Genomic DNA, 15,499 nt, shown 5'->3' with positions numbered 1-15,499 from the left:
ATGGCTAAGCACTCCACTTAACATTCTGCATCATCTGCAGCTTCCAACCTAGTAAGAGGAAACACACACAAGAATAGTTTTGTTGTGACTCCGACCCCCAAGCCCGTCTTATCAGAGGGAGAAGATTCCGAAAGTGAAGGAGAGGAGTTGGCAAGGCCTCCCTCTCCAGGACCCTCCTCTCTGGCAATGCCTCAGGTATCCTCCGAAGGCCAAGAGATAGACCACGAGCCAGGCACTTCCGAGCAGCCCCAGTTAGACAGCGACGGAGATGAGTCTTGGCTGGATCCCCGACAGCGGCGGAAAGACAAGCGCCCACAGCAGAGAAGGAGGCGTGCCAGAGATTAAGCTGAGTCACTGGACCACACCCCACAGGGGATAAAAGGGGGTGTGGTGGCCAGTCAGGCCTTGTGACGGACAAAACTGAAAAGCTAGCAAGTCATACTGCGTTTCTGGAACTTCGTTATATGCCCTCCTTGGATTTATTATGGACTGGATTTGACAGTTCTTTGGCTTTGTGGACTTATTTTGGTTTATCGGACGGAGGAGAAAAACCTCCCTTTGTGAGTAAAGTTTTTGGCAGGCAGCTACTGGGTTGCTGCCAATTCTGTTATCTCAAAGGAATTCCTGACGGCTGGTTTTATTAACTCCTGGCTGGCTGTTTGTGTGCGTGTGTGAGACAGGGACAGAACAAGTTTCACAAAAAGAGGCGTGGCGGTGCAATGAATAGAATGCAGTATTGCAGACTTATTCTGCCCACTGCCAGAAGTTTGATCCTGACCAGCTCAAGATTGACTCAACCTTCTATCATTCCGAGGTCGGTAAAGTGAGGATCCAGATTGTTGTGGGCAATAGGCTGACTCTAAACTGCTTAGAGAGAGCTGTAAAGCATTATGAAGTGGTATATAAGTCTAAATGTTATTGCTATTGCTAAAAAGAATATCAGAGTAACTTGAGCATAGTGGTTAAGCTGTCCTACCTAGGAAAGCGGCAACTGTACCCCAGCAGAGTTTGATAATATGTTCCTTGTTTGGTGTATGAATTAGAAAAAAGACATTAAAAAACAACAGAAAAATCAGCACTGGCAATGATATTATAGAGAAGGTAATAATCAGGAACAGCAGTTATAATGGCGATAGAAGGAATTTAATTCGTTATAATAAAGTAGCAATATAATTGAAATTCCAAAAACATTGAAACAAGCAGAAAAAACTCCAATTGATCTGTAATGTGAAAACTTGGGCAATTGTTTTCTGTACCAAAACTAGGGATGATATTGATGGAAAAGGAAAGCTTTTGCTTGACCCAGGTCATAATTTATTTGTGGAATTTTGCTGCTTTCAAGTAGGATAATGACTGTGGTTCTCTGACTTAAAAACTGGAATGAGAAAGGTATTATACATAGGTCTTGCCAACAGCTCTGAATCAAGGTGGGGCCTGGTGGCTCAGCAGACTGATAGCATTGTGATTAACACCAGCTGTCTGCAATTACTGTAAGTTCGAATCTCACCAGGCTCAAGGTTGATTCAGCCTTCCATCCTTTCTAAGGTAGGTAAATTGAGGACCCAGTTTGTGGGGGCAATAAGCTGATTTTGTATAAATATACAAAAGTATGAAGGCTATTGCTTAACGCATTGTAAGCCGCCCTGAGTCTCCGGAGAAGGGCACCATATAAATCAATTTTTTTTAAAAAAAGGCTTATAATTATGAGGCTTATAATTCCCACAGTAGGTTTCACCACATGTTAGGATCAATGGGCTTTGAATCAAAAGTACCTGTCCTTTTTCTAGTTGGCTTTTTCTGCTCCAAAATGCTTTGGAACATCTGTAAAGCAACACTATTGGCAGTTGTGATGGGTTCCTATATGCCTAGGGATGGCTACGATTGAATAACAGGAGACTGGACTAGATTGTCCATTGATTTAAATGCATTGTGACTTTTTAATGATTTAATGGCCAAGTTGTCAAATCAATGAGCGTGTATTTAGGGAAGAGGTTTATAAAAACACATACTGTAAGTATTGGGTCATGGTGCCTTGCAAGAATGTTATCTCCGTCGTTCTGAGGCAGTTTTCTAATTACATTTGTCTGTCTTTTCCCTCTATTACAAAGCAATGTTGTACTTCCCCACTTCATATTTGTCTGTAAAAATGTGTTATCAAGTGAAAGCGTTGTACCACAAAGGATGGGGGGGGGGAGAGAATGAATGTGTCAGTTCTGTCGCTCCTAACACATGTTCATGCACAGAAATGACAGTTTATGACAGTGATTCCCACATGCCTTTTACCGCTGAGCAGAAAAAAGGCATATTTTGCTGAAATTAGCCATCAAAAATCTGCACTATGGGAAGGAAGATAATCAGCTAAGCTATTGAGAAGGAATCCAGGCAAGCTGTTGGGAAGCAGTAAATGATCTTGTCTGGGTGGAAATGTCAGATGACACTGTTTTCTTCCTCTATATTATTAATTTTGTCCCCAGCTGGTCCATGATTAATAGTATTAGGCCTTCATGCCACAATTCTCCAGGGGTGCATTTATTATCTAAGGTAAGCTTTTTTTGAGGTCACTTGTGACTTTCTGGTTTTGTTTTTTTTTAATATATATCTGGAATGATGACAGTGGAAGGAGGGCTTGCAGCTTTTATATGCCAACAGAACTGCTTCATGTTGAGGTTTTAGGGGGTGATCAATAACTTAAACAGTCTTTCAAGGTTTCATGGTGCCCTCCAGACAGTGCAATCCTTGTCTTCTTCTAACTCTTGAAGTTTGTTTGCTTTTTATACCACATGTATCTATACATTTCAAAAGAAGAAGGGGAAGTTGCTTGGGGCAAAGGCAATAAAGTAACCCTTCAAATCAGGGGTGAAATCCAGCAGGTTCTGACAGGTTCTGGAGAACCGGTAGCAGAAATTTTGAGTAGTTCGGAGAACTGGCAAATACCATCTCTGGCTGGCCCCAGAGTGGGGTGGGAATGGAGATTTTGCAGTATCCTTCCCCTGCCATTCCCACCAAGCCACAGCCACCAAGCCACATCACACCCACCAAGACACGCCCACAGAACCGGTAGTAAAAAAATTTGGATTTCACCACTGCTTCAAATATTTGCTTACCATTATCCTTGATTTAAAAAGGCATGATGGCAGCTGTGATAAAACCCTATCAATTTTATCATAATCACATGTATGACACATGCTAAAAAGGAATGTGCAATATGTGGTCCATAGTTGTAAGTAATATCTTAAAGCTATGGTACATTTCTCCCTTGTCATTAATGAGGAGGTAAATTATATATGATTGATTTACTCATTAAGTGCATTAAACTGATGGATCCATAGGTTTAATTTTATTACATATACTTGCAATTTTAATTAACTTTAGTTGCTATTATACTAAACAAATCAATTTTAACTTTTGTTCTTCACCTGCATCTTCTTTGGGCCTAGGCATCTGCCAACACACCTTGTAAAACCTACCAGTATATGCCACATAAACAGTTTATGCAGCCCTGATTTAGCAAAATGGAAAACCACCCAGCTAAATTTAAGATCTACATTTTGGCAGCTCACCAAATCAGAATCTTTTAGTAGTTGAGCCATTGGGCTTTGAAGGATCTCTGAGAGATACGGACTACAAAATATAACCATTATAGTGTAATTTAAACTGATACCTTTCATTTTTCCCCTCAAAGTTTGCAAAAATTTTGCTTTTAGTTATACTAAACCTGGATTTGGTAAATAAATAGGATACAACCTCACTTTCTGATTCTGTTGATGGGAATTACACATGAACCTTACTTTCCCCCATGCCACTCACCACTGAATAACTGCATGGAGACTATCACATATTTATTTATGAACCGTGGTGGCGTAGTGGTTAGAATGCACTATTGCAGGCTAACTCACTGCTCACTGCCAGGAGTTTGATTTTGACTGGCTCAAGGTTGACTCAGCCTTCCATCCTTGCGAGGTCGGTAAAATGAGGCTCGAGATTATTGGGGACAATATGCTGACTTTGTAAACCACTTAGAGAGGGCTGTAAAACACTATGAAGCAGTATATAAGTCTTAAGTGCTTTTGCTATTCAAATTTGTTATAGCTTCCCAACTCCAGTGGACTTCAGCCTATTCCCTCCCTTCTCTGACATACCTATTAGATTTGACAGGAAGTACTTCTCCAAGCACACAATTATATATGCAGGGAGTCAGATGTAAGAGAAGATCCTGTTGCTTAATCAGGATATTTTCTTGGGGGGTCTATCTACATATTTAAACATGCATGGATACTTTCTCATGAACACCCAATGGATTCTCCTTGAGGTGATGAGACAATATGTCTATACAATATTGAGTGAAACTATATTATTACTATTATTATTATTATTATTATTATTATTATTATTATTATTATTATTATTAATTTGATTTTTATACCACCCTTCTCCAACAGGACTCAGGGCGGTGAACAGCCAAGATAAAAACATAGCATACAAAATTTAAAACAATTTAAAAAGATATTAAATAGTTTCGGCCCACAATTTAAAAATACCCCAATAAAATCAATTACAAATTAAAACCAAAAGATGGGAACAAGCCAGCTATACAGCCAGATATACTTCTTAGGGCCTGGTAAGCCTTTGTTTATTGAAAACTGAGGAAAATGTGTAAAAAAAATTTTCCTCCATTGTGTCACAACATCTTTTATGCTTTCAATTCCAAATTTCGTAGCTGGGTTTATTGATTGTTTGGAATCCCAAACTTGTTTCTGTCTTGCAATGAAGAAGCTAGAAACTCTGTTACTGCTTGTGTGCATAATCACCTCTGTATTATATCCTATAAATAGGTTTAGTAAAGCTTTGTGTGGTTTCAGAACATAATATTCTTTCACCCTGAGGAAACAGCAGGAGAAAATGTGTAAGAACATACTCCTTGAAAAGCAAGTCTTTTCTCAAACCTTTCTCTGAGTTCTGCATCTACATCAACTTTACCACCTATCAACTGAGTTCTAAACCGATTGCTGTCAGGTTGACATGGCCCTATTTTGAACGTGAATCAAGGCAAAAAGGTGCATTTAGGGAGAAGCAAAATCACCACAGTGTTTATGTAATTAGAAGGATGCTGTCAGCAAGCTTTAAAACATATAAAATTTTTCATTGGCTTTATAGGCTATAGGCCTCTTCCCTGGGAGATGTGATTCACCCTTTTTCCTTTCAAGAAAGTTATGCTTGTTTGCATGGTATTTTTTTTTAAAAAAAATAAAAAATATTTTGTTGTTGTTTGGATTAGGATTTAAATGCCTGTAGTTTTTCAAATACATGGCTAATTCTGAGATATCAGCCAGGTCATAAGCCTTGGAAAAACAAGAGGACAAATTTAACTTCAAAAGCCTAGTTCTTCTATTTTCCAGATCAGGTTAGCATTTTTTAAGGATTATAATGGAAGAATATATATCTATAGATATATAGATATATTTTACAGTAGCTGATCAGAATTTATTCTGAAAGAGCAGCAGCAAACTAGGTATAATGTGAATTGTCTGAGGGTTTTTTTTTTTGGCTTTTAAATAGATGTTAACCTTTCATTTGAAAATCCTTGAGGATCTCATTAATGACCTCGTGCCAGGTGGCCTCTTGTGACAGAAGAGCCGTTCCATGTAAACAACTACTCTTTAAATGAGTTATTGATACAGCTGCTATCCAATATTTTGCAACAAATGAACTGGAACTGACATCTTAGTGTTTGCCTGTCTTGGAACAGCTGCAACCGGGGTGTTCTTTGCAGGTGAAAGCTATTGATGCCCAGAGAGTGATTTTGCATGTGTTGTTCACAGTGTTGGACATAAATGACCATTGGTTTGGGCTAGGCATCGACAGGATGGAGATTCTGCATAAAGAGCTTTGCAATGAGCTTCTGTTTGTAGTTTCTGTCTCAGGTACAGCAGGAAGATGGTTTAGAATGCAAAGCAAACCAACATTTAACCACTGTTTTGTTTTGTTTTGTTTTGTTTTGTTTTGTTTTGTTTTGTTATTTTACTTTTAGAGAATTTATTCAAGTTCACTGGGGTTCTATTAAGTCAATATTTTCCATTCTTTCCATATGTTTTCTTGAAACATATTCCAAGGTGGATTTTAAATAAGTAGCTTAAAAATAGAGGAATGCTGGGACCACCATATGTGGACTGGGAAAATCCAAAGAATCATTAGATTTATTAATTTAAGCACATAAAATCAACAATAAAGATAACATCTGTGGACATCTCTTGAGTTCTTTGAGCCAAAGTACTGTTTTAACAGTCTTCCTCCTCCCTTGGCTTTACATGCTTTGGATCTTTGGTTGGTATGTTTGATAGGTGAAGATATTTTGTGCAGTGAGGGGAAAACTGTGACAGATATACCCCAGGAAGTATGCTGAGGAATTTCAGCTCTTTCTGCCAACGCATATTCCTTCTAATTTTAGATTTTAGGTATGCTAAAATCATTGTTTCTACAACCGATAGAATAAAAATAAAAGTTGTACATTGTATATGTATTCATTATACTGAAATATAGATGGTCCTCACTTAAAATTACTTGTTCAGCAACTATTCAACTTGTGATGGTATTGAATTGAATGGTACATACAACTGATCCTTCAGTAATGTTGTGGCCTGTCAGTGGCCTGTGCAGATTCTGGCTGATTCCGACAACGAGGAGGCTGCTGTGGTGCTATGCCAGCAGCCTGTGCAGCTGGTGCTCAAGTCGGACAGTGAGGAGGCTGGAGAAGATGTGGTGCCAGAGGCAAGGATTCAGCCAGGGCCTTCAGAACCTCCAGAAGCTCCTTTAAGTGAAAAGGACGAAGAGGAGGAGCCTCTTCTCAATGCACGGGTGCGTAGAGCTGCCAAAAGGCAGGAGTGGCTCCTCAGGAGGAGGTCTCCTCGAGAGTAAGGCTTGGGGCTAATTGGCCACTCCCTTAGCCTATTTAAGGAGGAACGCGGATTGCAGCAAGCTGTAGAGAACAACTTTAGTTCAATCTCCTTCGCGTTTGGATTCTCTGCAAAATTGCTTCTGGGCTTTCTGCCAACTCTAGTAAGATTGTGATTACCTTATCTTAGGATTCTTGTAGTATTAAGAAAGTTTATTAACAGCCTTTGTTTGAAAAAGACTTGAGTTATTTTAGTAAATTAAGTTTTGTACAAACTTTGTGTGTGCTACGTTCTTTGGGGTCTATAGCTGGGGCAGAACAAGTAATTCCAGCCCTCACAGTGTTCCAAGGTCATGTTGTTGACATTTGTGACTTTTTTTTTGCCAGCTTCCTATAAGCAAAATCAATGGGGAAGCTGGTAGGAGGTTGCAAATTGTGACCACATGATATCCTTGCTTGATGACCTGCAGTGATTCGCTTAATGACTGAAGGTGCTAGAATTGATGTTACTAAGTAATGCAGTCACACAACATTGCACTTTTTGACTGTGTCACTTAGTGATGGACATTATGACCCGCATCGTTGTTGTTAACTGAGAACAACCTGAACCTGTATTATATTTTGATAGGCCTATTCGTATTTTATTACAATATTATAGTCCTGAAAATTTCTATTTTGTCTTTGTCTTTTTATTATAGTTATGTGATTTTTTTTTACCTAAAATGCAACACATGCTTATCAAAGGGTCTTAAAATATCTGTTGTTACAATCCGTGACAATTCCTTATGATTCACTTCCCATTGGTTGCTTTTTAAGAAATACCACTGTGTTATGCCTGTTTGAAAATTTCAGAAATATTTGCATGGAAAATCCTCCTAAACATTTATCCTGGATAAACAGACTAAAACTGAGTTGCCCCAAAGGAAAAAGGTATGAACACACCTGCATAGAAAATGTGATTATTTCAAATACGTACAAAACCAGTAGGGTTATGCTCAAAGGAACATGACAGATGTTAACATAGGAACACAGAAATAACAACAGACAAATATTAGCCTATCTCCAAACTATAAATAGATTTATTTTCTTGTCTTATAACAATAAACAAATTACTGCTTTACTAGTTGGTGTCACTTTTGTCTCCAGGTAGTTGAGAATAGATTGATCACTGAAAATGCCTTTGTTAGCATATGAGTCAGCAAAAGATCGGTGTCAGTTGTTTGTACATTTAAAATATGGTTATTTGCTTTTGCAAGCCAAAAGCTGATATCCTGTAATTACTCCAGGGGCTTGCAAACCTGTCAAAATCAGTCAGTGTTACTTAGTTCTTAGCTTTTCCTAATCTTCCTAGAACAAAACAGCTCTTTTCCTCTGGGTTCCCTATGCCCAGGGAGGCAGCGGGGATGAATTAACTGGACCATTCCATTTCTCATCCCTTTCTACCTTCTCATAGGTAGGCTCTCAGTGTGGTGGGGACAAGGGCATCTGGGGAGTGGAGGGGGAAATGACAACATGTGTGCGATGATGCAAATGACATGACTTATGTAGTTGGAGGTCCTGCAAATACATAATTGTGTCATTTTCATGATTACATAATTGTACTCGTTATCATTTTGGCATCACTGTGGTTTGCTGCAGAGACTGTCATGCAGAGGTCCACATGGAATGAGAGAAGGCACCAATGGATATGGCTCAATTCTTTCTTGTCTTGCCATCTTCAAGAGTACAGACTTTGAAGCTTCTCCCACAATCAGGGATCAACGTGCATTACTCTAAGACAGTGTTATCAAACCCCGGCAACTCTTAAGAAGTGTGGTTTTAACCCCCCAAATTCCCCAGCCAGCTCAGGGCTGAAGTCCACATATCTTAGACTTGCCAAAATTGAGAAATGCTGCTTAAGAAAGTCCACAAAGTGAAGTGCTGGGCATCGTCACCCTTGATGTTTCTTTGTCCACAGGCAGCCATACAACCAAATATTTGGGCAAATAAGCAGACATGCACAGAGAAGCTATAGCTGCAGCTAAACCTTTCCTTCCTCCAAACTGCTCCAAATTTAGGCACAACTCTGCCTAAATTGTCTGCTGTACAAAAGACTCATAGCTTACTAATAGACAACACATGATCTCAGATTTTGTTCCTGGCATCTCCAGTTAAGAATGGGTCGTATAGTAAGAAAGATCTCCATCTAAGTTCCTGCAAAGGAGGTGCCAATTTAAATGACCATTCAGGATAAACAGAGATATAATGTTCACTTTATGTATAAAGGTTTGCACTATATTTTTCTAGATATGCACAGGTTCAGTTGTTATAGAAGTTTAATAAGCGTCTTGTGAACAAACAAATCTTGAGCAATGTAGGTTCTTGAATCTATGTGTCAAATTCAAGGCCCGCAGGCCGAATCTGGCCCACAGGTTACTTAGATCTGTCCCACAGGGCCGGCCTGGAAATAGCAAAGGACCGGCCTGCGGTGCCTCTGCTAGCAAAAATGAGGCATGGTGGGCTGTGTGCGGCCTCCCTGCAATCCATTTTCAGCCTGTATGGCCTCCTGCAACACCCTACTAGCCAAAATTGGGTGTGTGTGCACCCCCGTACCCCATTTTGGCAGCAGAGTGCTACAGGAGACAGTCCTGGCTGAAAATGGGGTATGGGGGCCCCATGTGGCCCCCCCTCTCCCTGTTTTCGTTGGCAGGGTACTGCAGGAGGCATCTGTCCTGTCTCCCCCACATCTCCCTTCCCCTGTGGAGGACAACTACAATGCTGATCTGGCCCTCGATGAAATCCAGTTTGACACCCCTGATCTATGTGAATAGCGTACACTGATCATAGGAAAGATGCAAACTGTTCAGTCTAACCTGATGTTGGTCCTGCAAAGGATTCTAAAATCCAAATGTTCTACATTAACTTTTGTGGTCATCATGTGGTTGAAATCAAGTAGATATATTGGAGGATGACTGCATAGAACCATGGAATTAGAAAATGCTATTTAGATAATTGATGGATGGATATCAGTACTAGGCATCTTAAGTTAGATTTTCAGTTTCTATATTAGATTTTCAGAATCTGTTAATTGAATGAATATGGTGGGTAGGATCTGTACTAGTTTCATGATTATTAATCTTATTTGGCATAATTCTCCAATAGTACAAATAAAATGACCCACTGAGATGTTGCAAATGTTATCCATGCTATCAAAATATGCTGCATGTATTTCAAGTCTTGAGTAGCTGTCTTGCAAGTGTTGATTATGTTAGCAATGTCTTTAAGACTACAGCATGTTAGGAATAACAGTGTTATGGAAGTATTTACATATATGGAACTTGTAAAAAAGAAGCATTTTATTACGTTGTAGAAACAAGGTCCAGGCCCAGGGGAGTATGAAATAAAGGATGCCCAACCAGTTCCAATACGATCGTCCTTCATATCAAAAGTACCACGAATATTGCCAGCCCACACTGTGAGTATAATATTGAAAATGGCTCAATCTGTGCTTGCAGCTGTAGGGCTGACTTGGGATTCCTGACTTTCTTGGAGACATTCCATGTTCAGCCTTTGGATTTTCAGCTTTCTTTGTGGAGGGGGGAACCTTGTATTTTCAAGATATAAAAGAAAACATGAAAACAGTAAATGTTACTTAGATTCAGGCATTATTAACTTGCATCCACGGAAATAAAACCCAATTGTGGAGAAGATCAGACTGGTTGCCTGATGTATTAGAAGAACACTTGACAATATACCTGGGATCTTTTCTGAAGTTGGGGAACCTGGAATAAGGAAGGGTGCTCAGTCTCGAAAGATCAAGATGAAGCCCAAACATGGGGGCATTCTAGTCCATTGCACGTAATCCTTGGTTTACAACCATTTGTTTAGTGACTGTTCAAAGTTACAATGGATCTGAAAAAGTGACTTATGACCGGTTTTCACACTTACAACTGTTGCAACATCTCCATGGTCATGTGATCAAAATTTGGATGCTTAGCAACTGGTTCATATTTATGATGGTTGCAGTATCCCGGGATCATGTGATTACCTTTTGTGTCCTTCTGACAAGCAAAGTCAATGGGGAAGCCAGATTCATTCAACAACCATGTTATTCACTTAACAACCGCAGTGATTCACTTAGCAACTGTAGCAAGAAAGGTCATAAAATGAGGCAAAACTCATTTAATATATATATCTCACTTGGCAACATAAATTTTGGGCTCAATTGTGGCTGTAAATCTAGGACTACTTGTGTAATGTTTCATTTAGCGCTATTCATCCTGCAGCAGTAAGCTTGTTCATTCTGCTTTCTAATATTCACTGGCAGCAAATATAAAGCTACTGTGAAAACTAGGCACATGTCTGTGAATTTTGTGATATTACATTCTAGTTTGGTAGATGAATACAATCCATTATCTTTAATTATATGAGTCATACCATAATGTTAGTATAATTTAATTTGGATTCTTGCACTGAGAAAAGAGTTGGACCTGATAGCCTGAATGGCCTGTTTCCAAGTCTATTATTCAAGGACTGTAATTCTAATCAACTTGAATTTGGTTATGGTTGCTAAGAACAGCTTAGACAAGCCTACTATGCTCCAAATTTGTGTTGCTGCTTGGAGAATTCTGGGGTTAGAAGTCCAAGCATCTTAAAATTGCTGAGGTTGAGAAATGATGCAGCAGACAGGCAGGGCCAAAAGAGCAAGGAGATTCAGAATAGGTAGTTACCAGGTCTTACATTCCCTACTTCAATATCTTGAAACATACTCCTTAATGGTAAAATTAACAGGATATTCCTACAATCATTTAAATATGAGCCAGCAGTGTGCAGCAGCTGCCAAAAAAGCCAACACAATTCTAGGCTGCATAAACAGAGGGATAGAATCAAGATCCCGTGAAGTGCTAATAGCACTTTATAATTCCTTGGTAAGGCCACACTTGGAATATTGCATCCAGTTTTGGTCGCCACGATGTAAAAAAGATGTTGAGACTCTAGAAAGAGTGCAGAGAAGAGCAACAAAGATGATTGGGGGACTGGAGACTAAAACATATGAAGAATGGTTGCAGGAACCGGATATGTCTAGTTTAATGAAAAGGACTAGGGGTGACATGATAGCAGTGTTCAAATATTTCAGGGGCTGCCACAAAGAAGAGGGAGTCAAGCTATTCTCCAAAGCACCTGAGGGTAGAACAAGAAGCAATGGGTGGAAACTAATCAAGGAGAGAAGCAACTTAGAACTAAGGAGAACAGAACAGAACAGAACAGAACAGGTACTAATTGGACTGTCATCTGGAATCAGTCTGAGATAGAACAGAACAGAACAGAACAGAACAGAACAGAACAGAACAGAATAGAATAACAGTTGGAAGGGACCTTGGAGTCCAACCCCCTGCCTAGGCAGGAGACCCTACACTACTTCAGACAAATGGTTATCCAACATCTTCTTAAAAACTTCCAGTGTTGGAGAATTCGCAACTTCTGGAGGCAAATTGTTCCACTGATTAATTGTTCTAACTGTCAGGAAATTTCTGTTCTGTTCTATTCTATCTCAGACTGATTCCAGATGACAGTCCAGCTAGTACCTGTTCTGGGGGTGGGTTTTATTTTATTTTATTTTGGTAGCAATGAATGAATGAATGAATGAATGAATGAATGAATGAATGAATGAATGAATGAATGAACGAACGAACAAACAAACAAACAAACAAACAAACAACAAACAAAAGACTGATTTGAACAAGATCTGAGCTGCGAATACTAGCATTGTTGTTATTTTGTTATAGAAATCTATCTTCATTTATTTCATAATGATCTTGTTTGTATCTTATTCTGTACAGAAAGTCCCTGGTCCAGGATATTATTGGCCTACCAAGCAGGCTCCAAGACAGCCTAGAACTATTGCCAGCCTTGGACGGGAGCATACCATTTTCTTTAGCAACGTTCCCGAACTTTAGAATACAAAGGATACGTCGTTCTGACGCCTTCATTAAGACAAGCTTGCTAATTTTTTTATTCCTCTTCATTTTAAATGGATTATTATGTTGTTAATCCAGGCAGATGTTATTTTGATCATTCTGTTTTCTAGCATCCTAGGTTGTTTTTGGTTTTAAATCATGGCATAGTTTGTAACTGTGGTTAAATCATGGCATATCCCGTGACTGAATATTTTATAATTTGCCTGAACTTAAGTCATTCAGAGGCAGCAGTATTTGCTAGATGCTGACCTTGCAATATGGAAGAGAAAGCGAATAGAGATGACTTAAGTTATCCAAAAGGATCGGCCTTCTCATCTTTTTCCTGATAAAAAGGATAGTTTGGTGCCAGCATATCTAAATGCCAAATCTTTCTATTTCTCATTCAATCTTCTCAGATTGCCCGGGTGTTATCTGTGATGAATGAATAACTTATTTCAAAATAATGACATTGTAATCAATAGCATTCCCACTGGTCTCTTTGCAGAGTTTCAAACTCTGCAAAAAATAGTTTATATTCACTCAAAATACTATATTTGGTAGACCAGGAAAATAGTAAAAAGGAGTGGACATGCTTATTCTTTAAAATTAAACTAATCATTACTATAAGAAATCTAGAACTTCTTTCTTTGCAACCTTCTTCTTTTTTTTAATCCTGGAAAATATTCTATTTGAGAGAACTGTATGTTGGAGAAGGGGGAATGGTTGTGGTTTGACGTAAGCTTCAGAGGTGGGTTTCAGCAGGTTCTGATCAGTTCTGGAGAATCGGTAGCGGAAATTTTGAGTAGTTCAGAGAACCGGTGAATACCACCTCTGACTGGCCCCGCCCCCATCTATTCTCTGCCTCCCGAGTCCCAGCTGATCAGGAGGAAATGGGGATTTTACAGTATCCTTCCCCTGCCATGCCCACCAAGCCATGCCCATCAAGCCACACCCACAGAACCAGTAGTAAATTTGAATCCCACCACTGGTATGCTTGCTTTGTTAGTTAGGCTAATCTGAGATGATGGCTGTCTCATGCTCTCCTCATGTCTTTAATGATTAAATTGTTACTTTTCCAGCTCTCCCTAAATACAGGTAATCCTCAACTTACAACCATTCATTTAGTGACTGTCCAAAGTTACAATGGCACTGAAAAAAGTTTCTTATAAATGGTTTTCACACTTACGACTGTTGCAGCATCTTCATGTGATTGTATGATCAGAATTCATACGATCACATGTATTTGGTAACTGGCATGTATTTATGATAGTTGTAGTGTCCCGAGGTCATGTGATCACCTTTCGTGACTTTCTCACAAGCAAGGTCAATGGAGAAGCCAGATTCACTTAACAATGGTGTTACTAACTTAACAACTGCAGTGATACACTTAAGTCAGTGTTTCTCAACCTTGGTAGCTTGGCAGCCAACTGGGAGGACCGGTAGCGATAAATTGGCAAGGGTCGCAGAACCGGTATTAATTGCTGGCTGGTCTCGCCCCTGAACCCATTCCCACCCCACCCAGTCACTTCCTTTTCCTCCTTACCACCCGGGCTGCTTGCCTGCCTAAGTTGCCTTCCCACGTCGTGCCTGCCCTGCACCCCAACTGAGCTGCTGCCTCCTGTCTAAAGGTAAGTCACGCTACCCTCCCCCCCAGAGCATGCTGCACCACCCCCATTGGGCTCATGACCTTACCTTCCCCGCCCCTTACAGGGGTCCCCCCCCGTGCCCCGTTTTGGCTCCCAGGGGCTGCAGGGAGGCTTGCTAAGGCCAAAATGGGGCGCCAAAGATTGTTCATCTGGCTCAGGGCATCCTGCTTGAAGTGGAGACCTTTAATCTAGGAAAAGTTCTCCTCATATCCATTCATTGCCTTTACTTCTAAGTTTCCAACAGTATATTGCTCCCAAAGGACATTTCTGTCTCACTTTGTACAATATAACATGGAGAACCTGAGTCAGCAAAGAATTTCAGTGGAAGCAAATCATTGATAAATGGAGCAAAGTCTCTCCGGATTACTAATCGTTATCAAAGGGGATCTTGCGAATCGACGTCTCAGAATAAAGTATAGTCCTTAATTATTCCTTAACATTAATTTACTACCTATCTCCCTAATCTTAATTGCACTTCTACGCCCCCTCCCCCATGTGCTATTAAAATTCATTAACTTGAAAGCAAGTCTCAAAGTTCAGAAACTTCAGCTGGCAGAGCCCTTCACCACTTCTATACTCAAATGAGAATGTCAAGTGATAATATGAATGTGCCAGAAAGGTTGGGGGTGGGGGGTGGGGAAGCTGCTTGTTCGTTTGTTGAAAAGGCTGTGGTAGCATTGTACACCTAGAATTTTGCTTGCATCTTTTCATAGCATCTAACATGCCCCATCAGCTTCTTTCTTTGCACCTTCTCATTCTCAACTGCTTCTCTGTGTATGGCAAATTAAATTATCTTTAGCTGTCCTGGTTTAACAATATTCTTTTCTCTCTTAACCCAATAAATCTGATATGCTTCCTTGGCTGTTTTGCTGGGTAAGTGGTCACTTAACACCTAGTGATTGAGATCTGCCCCTTCCTATTGGCTTCTTTAGGTTGGGTCCTTCAGAGTCCTCCTGGTCTGGCAGCGGGATAATCCAGTTCTTTCAGTTCAGTCTCTATCTTTGCATTCCCCAGTTCTCCCTAGCCAA

At 39.9% G+C, this 15,499-nt stretch overlaps 1 protein-coding gene across 2 annotated transcripts in view; it reads left to right on the top strand.

Moving 5' to 3' along the window:
• Positions 1–13,456, top strand: part of STPG4 (sperm-tail PG-rich repeat containing 4) — a 30,737-nt gene extending 17,281 nt beyond the window's left edge. For both annotated transcript variants that reach the window (XM_034427617.3, XM_034427620.3), the window contains exons 6-7: positions 10,239–10,343; positions 12,709–13,456. In XM_034427617.3, coding sequence (XP_034283508.1) covers positions 10,239–10,343; positions 12,709–12,825 — 222 coding nt within the window. In that variant the 3' untranslated portion in view covers positions 12,826–13,456. The remainder of the gene's footprint in view (positions 1–10,238; positions 10,344–12,708) is intronic.
• The last annotated feature ends 2,043 nt before the right edge of the window (positions 13,457–15,499 follow it).

The sequence above is a fragment of the Pantherophis guttatus genome, chromosome 1, assembly GCF_059756535.1.
Source record: "Pantherophis guttatus breed Tessera chromosome 1, ASM5975653v1, whole genome shotgun sequence".
Taxonomy (NCBI): domain Eukaryota; kingdom Metazoa; phylum Chordata; class Lepidosauria; order Squamata; family Colubridae; genus Pantherophis; species Pantherophis guttatus.
Note: the sequence above shows the minus strand (reverse complement) of the source record. Positions and strands in the feature narration are given on the sequence as shown.